The sequence below is a fragment of the Eptesicus fuscus genome, chromosome 2, assembly GCF_027574615.1.
Source record: "Eptesicus fuscus isolate TK198812 chromosome 2, DD_ASM_mEF_20220401, whole genome shotgun sequence".
Taxonomy (NCBI): Eukaryota; Metazoa; Chordata; class Mammalia; order Chiroptera; family Vespertilionidae; genus Eptesicus; species Eptesicus fuscus.
This window is the reverse complement of record NC_072474.1, coordinates 87468313-87491080: the sequence shown is the minus strand read 5'-3', so window position 1 is coordinate 87491080 and position 22768 is coordinate 87468313. Positions and strand designations below refer to the sequence as shown.

The 22768-nt window shown below is 42.3% G+C and overlaps 1 protein-coding gene across 3 annotated transcripts in view; it reads left to right on the top strand.

Moving 5' to 3' along the window:
* The first annotated feature begins 201 nt into the window (after nucleotides 1-201).
* The window catches only part of SLAIN2 (SLAIN motif family member 2), a 63100-nt gene continuing 40533 nt past the window's right edge, over nucleotides 202-22768 (top strand). For all 3 annotated transcript variants that reach the window (XM_054729220.1, XM_008140288.3, XM_028143770.2), the window contains exons 1-2: nucleotides 202-911; nucleotides 21939-22087. In XM_054729220.1, coding sequence (XP_054585195.1) covers nucleotides 520-911; nucleotides 21939-22087 — 541 coding nt within the window. In that variant the 5' untranslated portion in view covers nucleotides 202-519. The remainder of the gene's footprint in view (nucleotides 912-21938; nucleotides 22088-22768) is intronic.

The following is a 22768-nucleotide window of genomic DNA, read 5'->3' as shown; positions in this document are numbered from 1 at the left end:
CCTCTCGCCAAAGAGAGTCGGTCTTCGCAGCTCCCGCCCCGCCTGCGCCGGGAATGCCTCTCCCAGCCCAGCCCGGCCGCGACCCGCCTCCGCCGGCGGCACGGACACGCCCCTTCCGGCGTAGGCCCCGCCCCCGCCCCGCCCCGCCGCGAGCTCGGCTGCGGGTCTGTTCAGCGCCCGCCCCGGCCGAGTCCACCCTCGACGCTCTGAGGTCACCGACGGGGCCGGGCTGCGGGGGGGCGGAGGGACGGAGGGAAGATGGCGGCCGCGGCCGGATATTGGCGCCGCCTCCCCCAATCCCGGAGCCGGCGCAGATGAGGCGGGTCGGCTGGGGCGAGCGGCGCTTCGGAACCCGAGCTGGGGGGACGCAGGCGGCGGGGGCCCGGCCCTGCTCGATGCCGGCGCCTCGGCTAGAGTGAGCGGCGCGGCGGCGGCGGCGGCGACGCCTCTGGGCGCCGGCTCTTTCCCTGTGGCGGCGAGTCCGGGCGGGCGGCGGGCGGCCGAGGCGGCGGGGCCGGGATGGAGGACGTGAACTCCAACGTGAACGCGGACCAGGAGGTGCGGAAGCTGCAGGAGCTGGTGAAGAAGCTGGAGAAGCAGAACGAGCAGCTCCGGAGTCGCTCGGGGGCCGTGCAGGGCGCCGGCTCCCTCGGGCCCTCCGGGAGCCCGGTCCGAGCCGGCGCGTCCACTCCCTCCTCCGGCGCGGCGTCCCCGCGGGGCTTCCCCTTGGGCCTCCACGTCAAGTCGGGCGGCGGGGCCGGGTCGGGCCCGAGGCGGACGAGCGGCGAGGACCTGCGGGACGCCGCCTGCCTGCTGGCGGCGGGCGAGGGCGGCTTGCTGGACGAGGTGGAGCCGCTGCGGCCCGAGGAGCTGGAGCGCCTGTCAGGCTGGGAGGAGGAGGAGGAGAGCTGGTGAGCGCGGGGCGCCGGCCGGGGCTGGGCGGGGACGGGCCGGGGGGGGGGGCGGGGAGCGTCCTCCGAGGTGCGCCCCCCCAGGGAGGACACCTCGCTTTGGGTCGCTGGACCCGCTCCGGACGGGGGGACCCCGCGGTTTTCCTGCTCCGCCTGGGAAAGGCCAGCTGGAGTCGGGGGTTCGAGGCGTGCGAGCGGAAAGGGGCGAGGAGCTAGTTCTCCTCTGGGTGGTGGACCCTCTGGGTGGTGGACCGATCCCCGTCGGGGTCCGTGGGTTGGCACGGCCAGTGGGAGGAGTCGGAGGTGGGAGACCGCTTTGTAGGGAGGAACCCCGCTTTGTGTGAAATGAAATAGTGGCTTTGGGATGGTGGTCTGGGCGATTTGGGCGTCGGGGAGGGAGGGGTCTGCTCGCCGAGGTGTCAGCGGGAGCCGGGAGCCGACCCTCGCGGTCCCACTCTGTGCGGTGGTCAGCGCTTTGGACGCGTGGGCGCCGCTGGGTCCCCTTCTGGCGGGAGGGAGGGAGGGACCCTTTGGGTGGTGGGGTGAAGCTTGCTTTGTGCGGAGGGCGCCGAGGATGGAGCTGCTTTGTGTGGCGAGTCCGGGGTGGAACTCTCAGAGCCCTGGCTCTTGTTTTTTTTAAACAAGAATTGGGTTGGGCATTTTTATTTTTTTTTTTTTTTTTTGGAGCTGGACAGTGATCACATCTATCTTTTCTTTCCATTTCTAAATAGGGTTCTTGGAAAGCCAAGGCTGTATTTTCATAAGCCAACTTCTTGATAAGATTGCGAGACCCACACTGGAATAGCACTTCCATAAATAGAAAGGACTTAGGAGGCGGTGTTTCCCTCATATTTTGTTGCCACCGCATCAAGATGTCTATGGGAAATTCTTTCTCTTGGATGTACCCTTTTACAGTGTGTTCACTTTTACCCGAAACGTCTCTACTCTTTGTTGGAGTTGAAACTTCTAAGTGAGTGAAATCTAAGTCCTTCATGGACGCTGGTACTGCAGGGCCACAACGTGACAGTGCGCGGAGGTAGCGAGGAGCTTTGTCTGGATTCAGGCCCTGGCCCTGCCACTTACTACTTTTATGACCTTGGGCAAGTTACTCTGAGCCTTGTTTTCTTTCTCTGTTTGATGGAGGAAATAATAGTTCTTAACGCTAGACACAGTTGTGAAGATTAAAATAACGCATGTGTGCTTTTAGCACTGGGTCTGACATACGGTAAACTCTTCCAAGTCTAGCTGCTCTTACCCTTAAGCTTAGTTATTTATTTAAATCAAGAAATGTTGACAAGATCTTGTGGGAGATTCTGAAGTTTCTTAAAAGTTGATCCCTGTTCATTAAGGCAGCTCCAGGCTTGTTGGGAGCCAAGTTTTATGCAGTTAAATAACCTGGGCGTATACAGAGAATTGCCAACAAGAGTGATAGGAACGTAAAGTACTGAGAGTGTTCAGAAATTGGGGAAAAAATAATAGTCCAAAGTAGTTGAGGCAAACTTGAAGGATGAGAGGTGGCTTTGGAGGGGAGGGAGAGTGGGAAGGAAATTTTCTGCTCTGACAGCTGCTAGAGCAGAGTCAGAGATACTAGTATTTGTAACTCCCAGTTAGGAAGCTTAGAATTACAGAGGTACTCTTGAATATATGATGTCAGGCCTTTATTTTATTGTTAAGTGATAACAAATATTATTAGAACTGACTATGATATTAACAGTTTTTCATATTAGTGTGAAATCACGTCCTCCCAAAGGAATCTTGGGTATGTATCACTTTAAAAGAACCCCGAATCATCTAAATATGCTCACATGCCTCTTCCAAGTGATGATGATAATGAGGACTAGATGCACTCATCAGCCCATTTTAGATTATGTATTATTAGAACACATGGACTCCACCTTGAGAAGCTGATTAAGTCGTGCAGCTTTGGTTTCTGAGTATAGGGTTTGTTGAGGTAAAGCAAGTCTTCTTAAATGCTACGCCAGAAGTTTCTTTTGACAGAGTGGTTCCTGCTTATTGCTTTGATCCTGGCTACATTTTTTTATATTGTATATATGTCTTACACTTTTTCTGAAAAAATTTGTGTGAATTGAAAGTTTGATAAATATGTTTAAAGCACTTTGGGATATGTGTTTGGAATATAAGTTGGAAGGGGGTAGGTGTTAGTGGCAAGGGGAGGAAGATTCAGAGTCAGGAGTTTCTTTCTTTCTTAGTAAGCTAAAAATCTACTTTCTGTAACTTATACCCATTGTACCTTCTTTTTCATTTAGAGAAATGTTTTACCCTCCAGTGTATACCATATAATGCCAGTCCTGAATGTGTCAGTAGATACTGTGTGAATAAATAGTGATGATCTGAGGTTAAATATATATGGGAAAACCGAGGTTCAACAAAAATGAACAGGTTTTTTAAATTCTGAGCTTTTTGATATGCGAATATATATTGAATATAGTAAATTTCTAAGTGTTATGGTTCTCTAAACTTACTTGAGCTCCTAAGGAACTAGTATCTATAGATCATATTTAGAAAACAGTGCTCTAGAGCAGTGGCTTTCACACCTTTTTTTTTTTTTTTTGGTTCAGCTTCAGGATAAACACATTTTACATCATAGTACACACATGTATATGAATAATCTAAGCAAAATTTTCATGCAACTATAGTTATTTTTAGTACACGTGGTACCCTCTAATATTTCCTGTTCTCTTTCTTTAGGAAAAAAGCTTGTTACAACCAGCTACGCTGGTGACCCATTAATGGATTGTAATTCTCAGTTTGAAAAACACTATTCTAGAACAAGTAGGAAAAATCGGGAGAAAGTGTATCACAGTGTGTCAGCCTATACCAGGCAGCTTATAAATATTTTTACACTAATTTTTATCTGTTTATTAGGTAGGTATCAAGATCTAGGTAAGGAAACATAATCTTTCTCTTAAGCATCAAATGACACACAGTAAATGATGGAATCAGGATATGAAACCAGGTCTTTATGACATCAAAGCCTGTGCTGTTTCCACTTCTTTTTGCTTTTTTAGATATAATCTCTTTTCCACATGAATGATTCCTGAAAATATTTGAGGACTACTATCGTGATCCTCTAACACCTTCTCCCTAGAACTATACTCAGCATTTTATATGATACTTGACCGTACAGTGTGTGTTAGATATAATTGCTTGAGCTAAATGTTATTATTTTGAAACCAAATATTTAATTAATAGTTTACACTCGGTTTCTTATGTTTAATATGAGCCTGTCAGGTCAGATACACTCTATGTCTTGTCATGATATTCCAGATTGACAGTATTTCAGTTCTTTCCATTATTTGGAGGGATATGCCTAAACTTTTTTCAGGCTTATTCTCTGTGACCTTGCCTCAATTGATCAATTGCCTTTGAAGAATGTTTATTGGGCCTGTCCATTTGAACAAATTATTAGCAGAAAAACAGAAGCTAAAGAAGAATATTTCTGCCCTGACTGGTTTGGCTCAGTGGATAGAGCGTCGGTCTGCGGACTGGGGGTCCCAGGTTCGATTCCGGTCAAGGGCATGTACATTGGTTGCGGGCACATCCCCGGTGGGGGGTGTGCAGGAGGCAGCTGGTCGATGTTTCTCTCTTATCAATGTTTCTATCTCTATCCCTCTCCTTCCTCTCTGTAAAAAATCAATAAAATATAGTTTTTTTAAAAAAAAGAAGAAGAATATTTCTGCCTACTCTTTGGCATCTAGTATCATTGCATATTTTGCTACAGTCTTCTTGTGTTAACCCTCTCAATGTAATTTTTTAAAAAATACATATTTTTAAAATATGTTTTTATTGGTTTTTAGAAGAGAGGAAAAGAGGGAGAGAGAGAGACATCAATGTGAGAGCGAAACATTCATCGGCTGCCTCCTGCACGCCCCTACCGGGGATTGAGCTGAAACCCAGGCATGTGCCCTGACCAGGAACCCATTGGCACCCTTTCGATGTATGGGACAACACCAAACCAACTGAACCATACCAACCAGGGCTCAAGTAATTTTTTTCTCTTTAAGTTTTTATTTGTTGAGATAAAATTCACACACAATAAAATTTACATATTTAAAGTGTGTAATTCACTGATTTTTAGTATATTTGCAGAGTTGTGCACCTGTTACCACTGTGATTCAGAACATTTTCATCATTCCTACAAAACAAAGTTCTCAAGATGGATGGTGCACAACAATGTGAATGTACTTAATGCCATTGAACTATACACTTAAAAATGGTTAAGGTGGTAAATTTGATAGTGTGTATATTTTGTCATGATAAAATGGATTAAAGACCTAAATGTAAGGTCAAATATAAACCTTTTAGAAGAAAACAGGAGTAAATCTCATGATCTTGTATTAGCAGAGTTTTGTCAGTTAAGATACTAAAAGCACAAGCAACAAAAAGAAAGAATAGATAAATTGGACTTAATAATATTAAAAATGTGATGTTTCAAAGGGCTTCATCAAGAAATGGAAAGAAAACAACATACAAAGTAGGAGAAAATATTTGTAAATCATCTCTCTCACAAGGGATTAGTATCCAGAATATGTAAAGAACTCTTACATCTTAAAGTAAAAGTAGGTAACTCAGTCAGAAAATGGACAGATAGTTTGAACAGACATCTCTCCAAAGAAGACATACAAATGGCTAATAAATACATGAAAAGATGCTGGTCATCATTAGTCATTAGACAAATGCAGATTAGAACCACACTGAGATACTAGCACATGGTATCAAAAAGACAGATAACAAGTGTTGGCAAGGATGTGCAAAAATTGGAACCCTCATATGTTCCTGGTAGGAATATAAAATGGTCTAGCCACTGAAAAATAGTTTGGCAGTTTCTCAAAAAGTTAAACATGGAGTTACAATTTTACTTAATAATTCCACTTCTAGGTATATAACCAAGAAAAATGAAAGCATATCCATATAAATAAATACTCATCACAGCATTTTCCATAATAATCAACAATCCAAATGGAAACAACCCAAATTGCCCATCAACTGATGAATAAACAAAATGGGATAATATTATTCAAATATACAATGTTTGTGTTTTCATGACTGTCTTTTTTCACATACCACAATGTCTTCAAGATTCATTATGTTGTAGCATGTCTCAGAATTCCATTCCTTCTGTTTTGGTGTGTGGTGTGTGTGTGTGTGTGTGTGTGTGTGTGTGTGTGTGTGTGTGTGTTTCATAATCCTCAACAGGCAAGAGAAAACGGCAGTTAAATCTTTCTGTTCCCAAACCTAAGCTTATATGATATATATGATGCTTATATTAAAATATGGAATTTATGGTTTTTTGTGGCAGTAAAAACCATAAAATTCAGCTTCCCAACTGTATAGTTTGTTAACCATATGCACATTGTTGTAAACAGATCCCAAGAACCCTCCCATCCTGCATGATTGAAACGTTACACTCACAGAACACCAACTCCTTACCTCCCTACCCAACTTCTCCCCAGCTTCTGGCAACCACTATTCTACTTTGTTTCTGAGTTTGAATGCTCTGGGTATCTCATAAGTGGAATCATATAGTATTTGTATTTCTGGGACTCACTTATATCACTTAGCATAATGTCCTCATGTTTCATCCATGTTGTAGCCTATGACATGGTTTCCTTTCTTAAGACGAATAATACTCCATTGTATGTGTGTCTGTATCTGCATCTATCACATTTTCTTTATCCATTCCTTCATTTATGGACGCTTGGATTGTTTCTGCTTCTTGTGAATAATGCCACTGTGAACATGAACATACAAATATACCTGTACAAGTCCTTGCTTTCACTTTTGGGTATATACCCAGAAGTGAGATTGCTGGATAAAATGGTAATGCTGTTTAATTTTTTGAGGAAACATCATATTGTTTTATGTAGCAACTAGACCATTTTACATTTTCACCAGCATTAATACAAGGGTTCCAATTTTTCTAGATCCTTGCCGACATTTGCTTTGATCCATTTTGATTTTGTAATATAAGGTGAGGTAGGGGTTCGAATTCATTTTTTTTTTTTTTTTTGCATGTAGATAGATATCCAGTTGTTCTTGTACTATTTGTTGAAAAGACTTTTCTATCCCCATTAAATTGTTTTAGAATTCTTTAAAAAATCAGTTGCCCAGGGAGGATCCAAGATGGCAGCAGATTAGGTGGAAGCTACACTGACTCTTCCCAGGACCTAACTGGAATCACAACTAAAGTGTAGTTGTAAAGTGAAAAATCATCCAGAATAACCGTCTGAAGAGTAGCTGGAGAAAAGCCTTATAACCAAGGACTTACAGAGGAGGCCACATCGAGACTGGTAGAAAGTGTGGAGGAGCGAGAGGGCTGGCCTGGCTCCCATTGGCAGCAGATGAAATGAAGTTCTGGAGGGATATCTCAGCTGGGGCAGTGTTGGGGGGCGGGGGGCAAGGGGGAGGGCGGGCGCGGGGATGGAATTCCCATGAGAAGTCTGGGATCTAAACCCCAAGCCAGATTTCCCCAGCCAAGAGTACCATGACCGGGAAAGGTGCCCATATAACATCTAGTTGTGAAAATCAGTGAGGTTTCTGTCTGCTAGGGAGAGAGAGCTAGAAACACAGGCACCATCTTAAAGGGCCAATACACAAAATTTTGTTCACAGCCACTCGCCTTCGGCTCTGGCTTAGGGCAGGCAGAGCAGACTAGAGCTATGTGAAGAGAACCTGGGATTGGTGGCTCTGGAGAGAGAGCTGAGACATCAGCCACCAGGATCCCTGTGCTGAGTCATGCCCCATGTCCAAAAGCCATCTTTCTCAGGGAGAGAGAGCATTCCCCACCATGTAGCATCAGCCTGGGGTGAAGCAATAGCCCCACCCATTGGAATCCCTCTTGCCCCATCCTGAGGAACTTAAGCCCAGCTGAGGAGTACAGCCTGAGGCTTTTTAAGTAACTGAGCCTAACAGACTGCCTGCAAGCAGAGGAAGATCTCTGGATACTTTGTGACTTTTGCTGATCTGCCCCTGGACCTGGTGCTAGTAAAAGCAGACCTTGGTGCACAGCTTGGTTCTTTCCACACACACCCAGGCCCAGCCACAAACTGGATCGTTGATAGCTCTGAACAGGTTGCCCAGAGCCAGTCACAGACAGTGTTTGACATTGGCCTGCACCAGAGTCCCTCCCAGAACCAATACCCCCAGTAAGCCAAATCCAGACAACAGAGCAGGATCCTAGAAACATGCAGTCTTCCAAAACTAAGTCAGGAAGAATCAGAGAATCTGGATAGACAGATCACAACTAGTGAAATTGATGCAGTATTTAAAAAACAAACAAACAAAAAAAACCAACAGCCCTAGCCAGTTTGGCTGAGTGGCTAGAGTGTCGGCCTGCAGACTAAAGGGTCCCGGGTTTGATTCCGGCCAAGGACACATGCCCAGGTTATGGGCTCGATCCCCAGTATGGGGTGTGCAGGAGGCAGCCAATCAATGACTTCCTCTCATCATTGATGTTTCTATATCTCCTCCCTCTCTGAAATAAAAATATATATATTTAAAAAAAAAAAAAAAACTCCCAACAAATACTAGTAAAAGCCCTGGACCAGATGGCTTTACAGGTGAATTTTATCAAATATTCAAAGAACTAACATCTATCCTTCTCACATTATTCCAAAAAATTAAAGAGGAGGGAAAACTCCCAAGCTCATTTTATGAGACCAGCATTATCCTAATTTCAAAACCAGATAAAGGAAGACATGACAAAGAAAGAAAATTATAGGCCAATATCCCTGATGAACATAGGTGCTAAAAATCCCTAACAAAATAATAGCAAACCAATCCAGCGATACAATAAAAATACCATACACCAGGATCAAGTAGGATTTATTCTAGATATGCAAGGTTGGTACAATATCCAAAAAATAATAAACGTGATACATAACATAAACAAAATGAAGGATAAAAACCACATGATCATATCAATAGATGCAGAAAAAGCATTTGATAAAATCCAGCACCCATTTTTTATAAAAGCTCTCAGCAAAATGGGAATAGAGGGAACATACCTCAACATAGTAAAGGCCATCATCATACTCAGTGGGCAAAAATTATAAGTATTCCCCTTAAGATCAGGAACTAGACAGAGATGTCTGATTTCACTGCTCTTATTCAACACTAGTGGCCCAGTGCACGAAATTTGTGCACATTAAAAGGGAATTAGAGGAAATATTTTAATATTGCTATTTGTTCTTTATAATAGAAGTGTCAGAGATTAAAGAAAATTAGTAAAATGTATATGAAATCTTCCTCCTGTCAGAGTCTGGGGTGCGCCAGGAAACCCAAAGTCAAGTCCCTGCCAACCCGCGTGCACCTCAAAATCGTGCGAGACCCAGACCCAGTCAGCCCTACCCACATTGGGCGAGATCCAGACCCGGCCGGCCCCACCCCCATCAAGCCCCGCCAGGTGGGGGCTGCAGCCTCAGGTCCCCCGGCCCTGCGCCAGGTAGGGGGCGCAGTCTCAGGTCCCCTGTCAAGCCCCACTGGGTGTGAGGGGGTGCAGCCTAAGGGCCCCCATCAAGCCCCGTCGGGTGGGGGGGTTGTGGCCTCAGGTCCCCTGGCCCGGCTCCGGGGCGGGGGACGCAGCCTCAGGTCCCCCATAAGCCCCGCGGGGCGGAGGGCGCAGCCTCAGGTCCCCCGCTCCAGCGCCACACAGTTTCAGTTCCCTGCAGATTGCTCATTACAGCTCGTTATGGGAACCCTGCCTCTGCTGTGGGCGCAACCATCTTGTGTTACGGGAACCCTGCCTCCGCTGTGGGTGCAGCCAGCTTGTGATGGCATGCAGAGTGAGGGTCAATTTGCATATTACCTCTTTATTATATTGGATAGGATAGTACTGGAAGTCCTAGCCACAGCAAGAAGAAAAAAGAAAAGGCATCCATATTGAAAAGGAAGAAGTAAAACTCATTATTTGCAGGAGAGTTGACACTACATGGAGAACCCTAAAGATTCCACCAAAAAATTCCACCACTAGAACTGATAAATGAATTCCTTAAAGTAGCAGAAAACAAAATATACAAAAATCAGTTGCGTTTTTATGCATCAGTAATGAACTGTCAGAAAGGAAATACATATAAGTGGAAACATATACCGTGTTCATGGATAGGAAAAATTAAAATGTTCGTACTACTAAAAGCAGTCTACAGATTCAGTGTAATACCTATCAAGATACTGATGGTATATTTCATAGAACTTCAACAAATATTCCAAAAATTTATGTGGAACCACAAAGACCCTAAATAGCAATCTTCAGAAAGAAGAACAAAGTTGGAGGAATCACACTACCTGATATCAAACTACAAGGCCGTAGTCATCAAAATAGCATGGTTCTGGCATAAAAACAGATACATAGATAAATGTAACAGAATAGAGTGCCCAGAAATAAATCCATACCTTTGTAGTCAATTAATATTCAACAGAAGAGGCAAAACCATACAGTGGGCTAAAGATGGTCTATTCAATAAATAGACTATGGGTGATGGGAAAATTGGACAGATTTGTGCAAAAAAAGAAAAGAAAATGAAACTAGACCATCTTCTTACACTGCACACAAGAATAAGCTCAGAGTGGATTAATGACTTAAATGTTAGGCTTTAAACCATAAAAATCCTAGAAGAAAACATTGGCAGTAAAATCTTGGACATTTCTCATAGCAATATTTTTTCTTATATATCTACTCAGGCTAGGGAAACAAAAGAAAAAAATAAACAAATGAGACTACTGTATATCAAGCTAAAAAGTTTTTGCACAGTAAAGGAAGCCATCAACAAAATGAAAGACAACCCACTGAATGGGAGAACATATTTGCCAATAATACATCTGATAAGGGGTTAATAACCAAAATTTATAAAGTATTTATAAAACTCAACATTGAAAAGCAAATCCCATTAAAATTTAGGTAAAGGACCTGAATAGACACCTCTCCAAAGAGGACATACAGATGGCCAACAGACATCTGAAAAGATGCTCAATGTCAGTAATCATCAGAGAAATGCAAATTAATAAAACCACAATGAGATATCACCTCAAACCTGTCAGAATGGCTATCATCAGCATATCAACAACAAGAGTTGGCGAGGATGTGGAGAAAAGGGAACCCTTGTGCACTGTTGGTGGGAATGCAGATTGGTGCAGCCACTGTGGAAAGCAGAATTTACCTCAAAAAAATTAAAAATGGAACTGCCTTATGAGCCAGCGATTCCACTTCTGGGAATATATTTGAAGAAACCTGAAACACTAATTCGAAAGAATATATGCACCTCTATGTTCATTGCATCATTATTTACAATAGCCAAGATTTGGAAGCAGCCCAAGTGTCCATCTGTAGATGAGTGGATAAAATAGCTATGGTACATTTACACAATAGAATACTAATCAGCCGTGAATGAACCTGGAGAACATTATACTAAGTGAAATAAGCCAGTCAGAGAAAGACAAGTACCATATTATTTCACTAATGTGGAATCTAATGAACAAACTGAACTAACAAGCAAAATAGAGACAGACTCATAGATAACAGGCAGATAGCTCTGTTGGGGTAGGGGAGGGGATGGTGAAGGGATTGAACAGAAAAGAAAAACTCATGGACACGGACAACAGTGTGGTGTCTGTTGGGGGAGGAGTGGGTGGAGATGGAAGAGGGTATATGGGGGATAAACAGTGATGGGGAAAAATATTTTTAAGAAAAAAATGTCAGTTGTCCATAAATGTACTTCTTCACTTTAAATTTTGTTCCATTATGACTATTTTTACACCTCTACACAACCATGATTACTGTGACTTTTTAGTAAGTTTTAAAATTGGAAAGATTGTTTTGCCTATTCAGATTCCATGTATTTCCATATAAATTTTAGGATCAGCTTGTAAATTTTGCCAAAAAAGGCAGCTGGAATTTAGATAATGATTGTATTGAATCTGTAAATCAGTTTGGGGGTCTTAACTTTTCAAATCTTAACAATTTGGATTCTTTCAATCCATGGACAGTGGATATATTTCCATCCACTTAGGTCTTCTTTAATTCCTTTCAACTGTGTTTTATCATTTTCAGTATATAAGTCTTGCATTTTTTGTAAATTTTATTCCTAGTTATTTTAATACTAGAGGCCTGGTGCACAAATTCGTGCACAGGTGGGGTCCGGCCAGCCAGCCTGCCCTGATGGGGGCTGATGGGGGCCAGGCCAGCGGGGAGAAGGGAACATGGGAGGTTGGCCGCCAGCCCCACCCCTGATAGGGGCCGATTAGGACTGGGCCAGCTGGCCCCACCCCCAATTGGGGGGGCCAGGCCGGCCTGGGGGAGGGGCCGCGGGAGGTTGAGGGGGCCGATCGGGGCCCCTATTGGGCCGGTTGGCCGCCGTAGTGCGCATCATAGCGACTGGTCATTTGGTCCTCCACCGTACTGATCGCTTGGCTTTTATGTGTATAGATTTTTGATGCTATTATAAATGGAATTGTTTTTTTCTTTTAAATTTCTTTTTTTCATTGTCAATTGCTAGTATATAGAAATACAGTTGACTTTTGTATATTGATGTCATTGTATCCTGCAACCTTGCTGGAGTTGCTTTTTTTATTATTATTATTATTATGTTTTAATTGATTTAAGAGAGGAAGGGAGAGGGAGAGAGAGAGAGAAACATCAGTGAGAGAGAATCATTGATCGGCTGCTTCCCCCTGCCCCCCACTGGGCATCGAGCTCTCAACCCGGCATGTGCTCTGACTGGGAATCGAACCATGACCTCCTGGTTCATAGGTTGATGCTCAACCACTGAGCCACGCCAGCCAGGCTGGAGTTATTTTTTAGCTGTAGTCATTTTTTTTGTGTGTGGATATTCCTTAGGATTTTTTATATAAAAGAAAAAGTCATCTGCTAATAGAGATAACTTGACTTCTTTTCCAATCTGGATGCATCTTATTTTATCTACTTGCTGAATTGCCCTAGCTAGAATATCCAGTATAATGTTGGTAAGGGTGGAATCCTTCAGTGTGATTTTTATTGCTCTTTTATTTTTAACATTAACTAATAATTGTTTCCTGCATTAACATATGACAGATACTATGCTAAGCATCTTATATATAGAACTTTTCTAATAACCCAGTATGGTCAAACTATTATTACCCCTCCCCCCTTTTTTTTAATTTTAGAAAGCAAGCAATAATGTATTGACCTCAGCAAAAATACACTTAGGAGAGTGAAACAAGGAAGGGCATAAAAGAAGCAACAGGAGAGCCTAGGCTGGGCTGCCTTAGCTCACTGGGAAGTCAGAGAAAAGGGGGAGACAGATTCAGGGGATTAGCCCAGGATGAACTGCCGCTACCCATTGTTACCCTAGTTGCAAGTCTCATGGGGTCTCTTAGAGATTAGGGGATACATGCAATAGGGGGTGAGGGGGATGGCACACGCATACTCCCTGGAGGGAGAGTACCCTGGGACTGAGCTGCTGCTCCCCATTACTCCCTTTAACCCCCATTTTAAAGATAAGGAAATTAAAGCTTAGATTAAATAATTTGCTATAGTCACTCAAGTACATGGCTGAGCTAGGATTTATATTTAAAAGTTTTCAATCTTTACCTAATTTTCATTGTGTTATTTTTTATGTTAGTCTTAATAGATTTATACTCATTCACCTTTGGCTATTATATGCCCTCCCCCATCACCGCCATCAATTCTGTCTTTTGGTCATTTGTCTTTAACAACCTGAGGCCTATGAACATTTTTATTAATTTCTTTACCTAATGATCCCTTTATGTAGTCGTCATTCTTTTTTTTTTAATCCTTTATTATTGAAAGTATTACATATGTTTCCTTTTTCCCCCATTGATATCTCCCCACCTGCTCCCGCCCCCCAGCACATGCCCTCACCCCCCTACTGTCATGTCCATTAATTATGTTTATATGCATACATACAAGTCCTTTGGTTGACCTCTTACCTTACCCACCCTCCCCTGCCTTCCCTCTGAGGTTTGACAGTCTGTTCAATGCTTCTATGTCTCTGGATCTATTTTTGTTCACCAGTTTATGTTGTTCATTATTGTACTCATCATTCTTGTTCTAACCTGGCTTTTGGAGCTCCTGGGAGTCCAATAACATAGTAGCTAAGAGCCATGACTCTGGAACTAGATAGCCTGAGTTGGAATTCCTGCTTCCACCCTTGTTAGGTGTATGACCTTGGGTAAACCACTTAATCTCTGTACTTGAACCTCTGTTATCTCCAAAATACTGAAATGGGATATTTTCAGAGATTTCCTTGTGTTCTTACAGAAAACCAGATGGTATAGCCTACTATATGCCTAGGCTAAATGGTATATAGCCTGTGGGTCTGTAGGGAGGAAAATAATTTTTCCTCTACCTTTCTGGGTTCTTGGCTAACACATCCCTGTAATAAAAGATTAACAGCAGAAAAGCAAACAAAAGTTTAATAACATGTATACCTCTTGTACACATGGGAGTGACCTAGGAAAACCAAGTAACTTAAGCCACCACCTTTGAGTACCATCTTTAGCTCAAAACAAAAGAAGTTGGGGGTCAGTTATTGGAGGTTATCAGGAATAAAAGCACAGTAAACCAGAGTGAGGTAGTTAGGCACAATTAAGTCATTGCCATCTGCATTGATAAGAGTTTATAGAGAGAAGGTCGTCTCCCTCTTCCTAGTACACTGAGGGAGACACCCTGACAAATGGAGATTTACTGTACAAATGTAAATGTCTTTTACAAAGGGTAACTTCTACTTCTTTTTCAGAGCTTCTCTCATTTCTGCTGTTTCTTAAAATTAAACAGCTTGAAATAATTCTTATGTCAGAGACATATTTGAGAATGACAAATTCTTTTCATCTACAGCTCCTACATTACAGCTTGCTACTTTTACGGAATACTAGGCAATTGTAACACAATAGTAAGTATTTGTGTAATGTCTTGCCCTAAGACAGTGGTTGGCAAACTGCGGCTCGTGAGCCACATGCGGCTCTTTGGCCCCTTGAGTATGGCTCTTCCACAAAATACCACGTGCAGGCGCACACGTACAGTGTGATTGAAACTTCGTGGCCCGTGCGCAGAAGTCGGTTTTCGGCTCTGAAAAGAAATTTCAATCGTTGTACTGTTGATATTTGGCTCTGTTGACTAATGAGTTTGCCGACCACTGCCCTAAGACATAGCAATGTCAACAGCATCACTAGGCCATAGGAATTTTTCAGCCCCATTGTAATCTTATGGGGCCATCCTCCTATATGTAATCCTCATTGTCTCGTCATATAGCGCAAGACTGTAGAGATCACTAGAGGCCTGATGCACAAAATTTGTGCAAGAGTAGGCCTTCCGGCCGCCGGCAGGCACCCAGGACCCGGGCTTCCCTTGCAGACCCAGCTTTATCCGGAAGGTCGTCCAGAAGGAAGTCCGGTCTAATTAGCATATTACACTTTTATTATTTTAGATTAGGCCATACCACCATAGAGAATTAAGTGTAATATATATGTGTGTGTGTTTGTTGTGTGTGTGTGTGTGTGTGTGTGTGTGTGTGTGTGTGTGTGTGTGTAAAGTATTTAGAGCCATTCTTGGCACAAATTAAATGTATAAGTGTTAGCTTTCATCATTGTCATCATCATATTCACTGTTTTTATTATTTTACTTCCAGTCTCCCCTATCTTTCCATTGAACTTAAAACATTTTATTTTGGAAAATTTCAAAAAAACAAAAGTAGAGTGACAGTAAAATGAACCTACATTTAACTTTTTACTCATCTTTAACACTTAACTGACTCATGCCATTCTTGTTTCATCTGTTCCATTCAAACCTCAACCGCCTGGGATATTTTGAAGCCAATTCCATCCCAAACATCATACCATTTAATGACTAAATATTGTAGTAGAAGATAAGGGCTTATTAAACACTAGAGGTCCGGTGCATGAAAATTCATGCCCTGGAGGGGGTCCCTCAGCCCGGCCTGCCCCCTCTCACAGTCCGGGAGCCCTCAGGGGCAGGAAGTGACCCGGTGATCAGGGCAAGTTGATGCCCCATCACACCTCTGCTGCTGCTGCTGCCGGCAGCACAAGCTTTGGCTGGCCCTGGTTACCTGCGCCTCGGGCTGGCCCTGGGCGGCTGGGCAGCTGACATCTGAGGCTTGCCTGTGCCTCGGGCCGGCCCTGGGTGACTGGGGGGCTGAGGGGACTGGGGGACTCTGGGGGCAGGCCCAGCCTTGCCATGCACCTGCCACCACAGTGGGGCTGAAGGGACTGGGCGCTGCCATCTTGTGGCTGTGGGCACTGCCATCTTTGAGGGCGGACAGTCAATTAGCATATTCCCTCCTTATTGGCTGGGGGAACTGCCATCTTTGAGGGTGGGGCAGTCAATTAGCATATCCCCTCCTTATTGGCTGTGGGTGCTGCCATCTTTGCGATAGCATGAGGGTCAATTAGCATATTCCCTCTTTATTAGATAGGATATCCACAATACCAGTTTCACATACCTTAATTAAAAATAATTCTTTAGTATAAATATGCTCTGAATATTTTTAGGTTAAGTTTATATGGATTTGAATGTGAGAATTGATACTTAAGATTTAGGTACAGATGGAAGGGTATTTCTTGCTGTTCTGTCAGAACTAAAAAGCATAGGAAAAGCTGCATTTGAGAAGGGTAATTAGAAAGCCAATAAAGATACTTAAGTGAAGTTTGTTGGGGAACAAGTGAAAAATAAAGTTGAATCATTGCATTGGAGACTATACTGTGGATAGATGGCCTGTGAAATCTAGGAGATCTTTTGTTGTTGTTGTTAATCCTCACCTGAGGATATTGTTCCATTGATTTTTAGGGAGAGAGAGAAAGACAGAGAAACATAAATGTGAAAGAAACACATTGATTGGTTGTCTCCTGCACAAGCCCTGACCAGGGCCCAGGTCAGGGAGGAGCCTGCAACCAAAGTACATGCCCTTGACCGGAATTGAACCCTGGGACCCTTTGGTCCCCTGGCTGACACTCTATCCACTGAGCCAAACCGCTAGGGCAGTGGTCGGCAAACTCATTAGTCAACAGAGCCAACTATCAACAGGACAACGATTGAAATTTCTTTTGAGAGCCAAATTTTTTAAACTTCTTCTAACGCCACTTCTTCAAAATAGACTTGCCCAGGCTGTGGTATTTTGTGGAAGAGCCACACTCAAGGGGCCAAAGAGCCACATGTGGCTCGCGAGCCGCAGTTTGCCGACCACGGGGCTAGGGCTAGGAGGAGATTTTTTTTTTTTAATTTCTTTATTGATTAAGGTGTCACATATTTGTCCTCATCCCCCCATTCCCATCCCACACCCCTCCCCATGAATGCCCCAACTCCCTGTTGAACTTAACCATTGGATAGGCTCATATGCATGCACACAAGTCCTTTGGTTGATCTCTCCCCCCTCCCCCCACCCTCCCCTATCCTCCCTCTGAGGCCCGATAATCCGATCGATGTAGGAGGAGATTTTTTGAGTGTTCAATATTCTTGAATGTTTTAATATTCTTTTTTTTTTTTTTAATTATAGAGAGAGAGAGAGAGACATGGATGTGAGAAACATCGATAGGTTGCTTCCCATGTGCAGCCTTTTAAGTGTATGGGACACGCTTCAGCCTAACTGAGCCACATGACAAGGATGAGTATTCCAATACCTTTACAAAATGCTGTTTTGGAAAGATTCGTGTGGCAATAGTATATCGGTGGGAACCGAGGCACAGTTAGCTTTATGGGCTAGAAAACTGACCTCCTGAGCTTTACCAACCTCTTGTGCCCTGAAGCATGTGACAAAACTGGAGTCCAAACCAAAGTATTGAGTCCATAGCGGTACTCTTTACTTTTCATCCCAACATTTTATAATTGACTGCATGAAAATCAAGATAAGTGATTAAGGATCAGATTTGTTTAGTTCCTCTTATAAGATATGTACATTTTAAAAACATTATTTTGGCCCTAGCAGGTTTGGCTCAGTGGATAGAATGTCGGCCTGCAGACTGAAGGGTCCCGGGTTTGATTCCAGTCAAGGGCACATGCCCTAGTTGCAGGCTCCATCCCCAGTAGGGGGAGTGCAGGAGGCAACTGATCAATGATTCTCCCTCATCATTGATGTTCCTATCTCTCTCTCCCTCTCTTTTCCTCTCTCTGAAATAAATAAAAACGTATTAATAAAATATTATTTTGATCTTATTAACTTTATTATATGAGAATATAGATATTTGGGGCCAGATAATTCTTTGTTGTGGGGGCTGTCCTGTCCATGGTTGGATGTCTAGCAGCATTCCTAGTCAAACAAAAATATCTCCACACATTGCTAAATGCTCCCTGGGACAAAATCACCCAAGTATGTCTTTAAAGAATACAGTATGGTGTCACACGTAACCAGAAATAATTAGTGCTCTGTTGCAGGAGTAAGTATTGTATTCTAGTAACTTTGCTCTATATACAGTTATAAGTCATCAAATAGTAAGGTTCTGAAAATTAGGAAAAACTAAAGTGGTTATGTAATTTATTATAGTAACCTGGACACTATTTAAGAGTCAAAGTGTTGTGATGCCAAAACAACAGGCTTAAATTAGGACTTTCTGGGCAAGCTGGGATGAATGGTCACGCTAGGAGTATTCCAACACTTACTGAATATCTACTATGAGTAGAGCACTATGTTGACATGATAAGTAGTCAGAACTGTAGCATTTGGAAAGCCTTTTGAAAAAATTAAGACTTGAATTGGTCTTGAAGTAAGACTTAGGATTTTCTGTTTAAAACTCAGGGACTGGAACAACTTGGACTTGCTAAAGGAGGATCCTGTTACATGCTACAACCCAGCTCATGTGTCCTCTGGCAGGTTTAAAAGTACTTTAAAACCACAACCAAAGGTTCCCTGACTGAAGAATAATTTTGTGCCAATACTATATAGGCCCAAACCCTCTGACTTTACTTGAGGATAGTGATGGGCACTGAAATCAGAGGTCAGAGTGGTAGAAGATAATTGACATGTCCCAGGGATTATTGAATCAGTCTCCCCCTTTCCATCACTCTAGGAATGGAACAATTGCCACATTAACTTTTAACTATAAATGGAAGGAAGGAGCATTCTCTGTTGCTAGTTAGGGGAGTAAATGTAGGAATAGTAGGGGAAAATTATACATGTAGGATCAGCAGGATTATACATGTAGGAATAATGGGGGTAATTTATACATGTAGAATCAGCAGGACTTATTTTCAGATTTTTGGTGAGTGTAGGAAATAAAAAGATGGGGAAATTCAAACTTTTAAGTTTTTAGCTTTTTTAACTGAAAGAATTACAGTGCCATTGACAAAAACAGGAAAACTATAATTCATGGGTATAGGGAGATAGATGGTAATGTTTTAGTTTAATTGATTTTAAATGATCAATGTTTCATTTATTTAGTTTACAGTAGTTTCTATATTTTTAAATAAGCTACAAGCACCTTACAACTTTTTTATAAACAGCTTTATTAAGATATAATTTATATACTATAAAATTCACTGGTACCCGTGTAATTTATGTACGATAAAAATCATTGTGTAATTCAGTGTTGTAGTATATTTACAGTCATGACACAGCACAATTATCACTACCATGTAATTTTTAGAACATTTATATCACCCTAAGAAGAAACCTCATCTCTATTGCTATCTCCAGCCCTAAGCAACAACTAATCTACTTCCTGCTCCATGTTCTTTTCTAGACATCCTATATAATAAAGAGGTGATATGCAAATTAACCCTCATACCCTCACAAGATGGCTGCCTACAACCAGGCCGGCAGGGGGTTAGTGAGGGGCGACCAAACGACTGAACAGCAGGCTGCATAGGGCAACCGGGCCGGCACGGGGGGGGGGGGGGGGGGGGGGTTGGGGGCAGGCAGGCAGGTGAGCAAGCAGGTGAGCAATTAGGAGCCAGCGGTCCAGGATTGTGAGAGGGATGTCGGACATCCCCCGAGGGGTCCCGGATTGGAGAGGGTGCAGGCTGGGCTGAGGGAGCCCCCCCCCCCACACACCCACACACACACACACACGAATTTCATGCACCAGGGCCTCTAGTTTCTTATAAATGGAATCATATAATATGTGTTCTTTTGTGTCTGGCTTCTTTTACCAAGCATGTTTTCTGAGGCTCACTCTTATTGTTTGCACTTTTTAAAATGATTTTTATAGCTAATTAGAGGCCCGGTGCACGAATTCATGCACCAGTAGGGTCCCTCGGCCTGGCCTATGGGATCGGGCCGAAACCATTTCTCTGACATCCCCCGAGGGGTCCCGGATTGCAAGAGGGCGCAGGCCAGGTTGAGGGACCCCACCAGTGCACGACTGGGGCCAGGGAGAGATGCGGAGGTTGGCCAGCTGGGGAGGAATCGAGGGAGGGCTCCAGGGCATGTCCAACCCGTCTCGCTCAGTACCGATTGGCTGGACCCCAGCAGCAAGCTAACCTAGTCGGAACATCTGCCCCCTGGTGGTCAGTACACATCATAGCGAGCGGTTGAGCAGCCTTAGCATGTCATTAGCATATTATGCTTTGATTGGTTGAATGGATGACCGGACACTTAGCATTTAGGCTTTTATCATATAGGATAGTAGAGGAATATACTAGTACACGTGAGTCATGAGGATAAATTGTGTGAAACCAGTAGTGCAGGGGAAAGTTATATATTGAAAGAGTGTGTTAATATCACAAAGGGGGTTTATGAATGTGTGTCATCTATAGACTTTGCTTGCTAAATACTTGCTAACATAGAATATCAGTATGTGATAATTATCGCAATGAAAGCTGGGATGCTGAGGGAGATATTTGTTATGAGACATTTGCAGTATTTAAGTTGGAAGTGGAATGAATCCCATTGGTGTAATTTTGAGTTATTGCACAAATCAGGATTCTATCTCATTATTTTTGTCCAAATGAATATGAATTGTGGACTAGAGAAATCATTTTCCCTGTTAGTCTTGATGATCTAGATCAGATATGAGTGACAGACCTAAGTTAGGGAAGAGTGAAGGGATGGAAAATGTACATAATGCCATTAGGAAGTATTTTGTCAATTCTGGTAGTATAGGGGTATATTTAAAGTGTCAATTTAAAAACCACTTTGGTTAGCATTCAAGTAATTTCATGTTTTTCATACGGATTCACATTTGAAATAACATCAATTGACATAATAGGGACTAATCTGGAAAAAAAAGTATGACATAAGAAATTTAAGTGTACCCCACCCCTGTGTTCTGCTCTTTTTCTTTTTGCGTACCTTACCCAGGAGCTTATAAAATACCATCCCTTCTTTCCTTAGATTTGTGTAATTTTATAAATTAATTCATATTAAGTTATTAAGGACTTAAGTGATGCTTTTCTCTGACACATTATTGTTTGAAAAGAGGGCTACAGAGTGAGTACTGCTTAACTAAAAGGAATGAATTATTTATGGCAGGTTTTTGTGTGGTTTGTGGTAGGAAGGGAACTGGGAAGTAGAAAGGCATCGGACCTCTAGTGTACTAATGAAAACAGAATAAACTATTTTAAAGATAGATGTTTCCTCATATTTTTTATAAAGAGAGTGAAAGAAAAATAAGACATTTTTGGATTAGACAGTTGGCCTCCTTTGGGTTCATTTTAATAGTTGAGATTTGGCATTAACCGGTTTGGCTCAGTGGATACAGCGTCAGCCTGCGGACTCAAGGGTCCCAGGTTCGATTCCGGTCAAGGGCATGTACCTTGGTCGCAGGCACATCCCCAGTAGGGGGGTGTGCAGGAGGTAGCTGATTGATGTTTCTCTCTCCCTCTCCCTTCCTCTCTGTAAAAAAATCAATAAAATATATTTTAAAAAAATAGTTGAGATTTGGGTTTATATTGATGGTTATAGTGTTATTTTCTTCCTGTGCACAAAGTAAAATGTGGGTGATTTTAAACATACTCCATTATTTTTACTCCCCTCCTCCATTTAAACCTATCCAAAAGGATCCCTATCTTTTAACCTTGTGCTTAATAATGAAGGTTACCCTTTTGTTTTTGTTTTATTTTTCTTCTAGGCTGTATTCATCACCAAAGAAAAAACTTACACCAATGCAGAAATCGGTTAGCCCATTAGTTTGGTGCAGGCAAGTTTTGGATTACCCAAGTCCTGATGTTGAATGTGCTAAAAAATCTCTTATCCACAAACTTGATCAAACTATGTCAGGTATGCCTATAATTTCACTTGTAAATTCATCTCTTTGCTTCCTTTAATAACAAAGAAACAAACAAACAAACAAATATATGTTGCAGTTTGTTTTTAGGAAGGCAATTCTTTGCCTGGTAATGTTTTTCAAATCTCATTGTGCATGTCATCATGAGTTTTTGCCATATGCACATAACATTGTTCTATTATTTATTTAACTTTTTTTCCAATCTCATTTTTATTTAGCTTTATTCTAAAGAAAATATTCAAGAAATATTGAATTTTATATGTATGTGTGTTTTTCTAATACAAATTGAAACAAATAACTACTTTAAAAATGTTTGTCTAATTATCTTACCACTTTGTGGAAATTCTGATGGGGTAGAAAGATACAGTTTAAGACCTTGTTCTCACTCTAGCACTTACTAGTAGTTACTGTGTGACTGCGCATTACTTAGCAGTTTTCTCATAAGAATAGAGAACCTTGTAAGGTTGTTTTAAGGATTAAATGTAATGTTTATGAAAGAGCCTAGCATGTTTTTCTGATTCGAAGTGCTTAGTAAATGTATTCATTTCCTTGCCTTGTTATGTTTTTCTTTTAACTTGTCATTTAAAGTTTAAATTGCTTTTATGCTCTTTTGTTTATGGCATTAACAAAGCTGGCAAAATGTAACTGTGACTGTGGCATTTAGTGTAGCATGC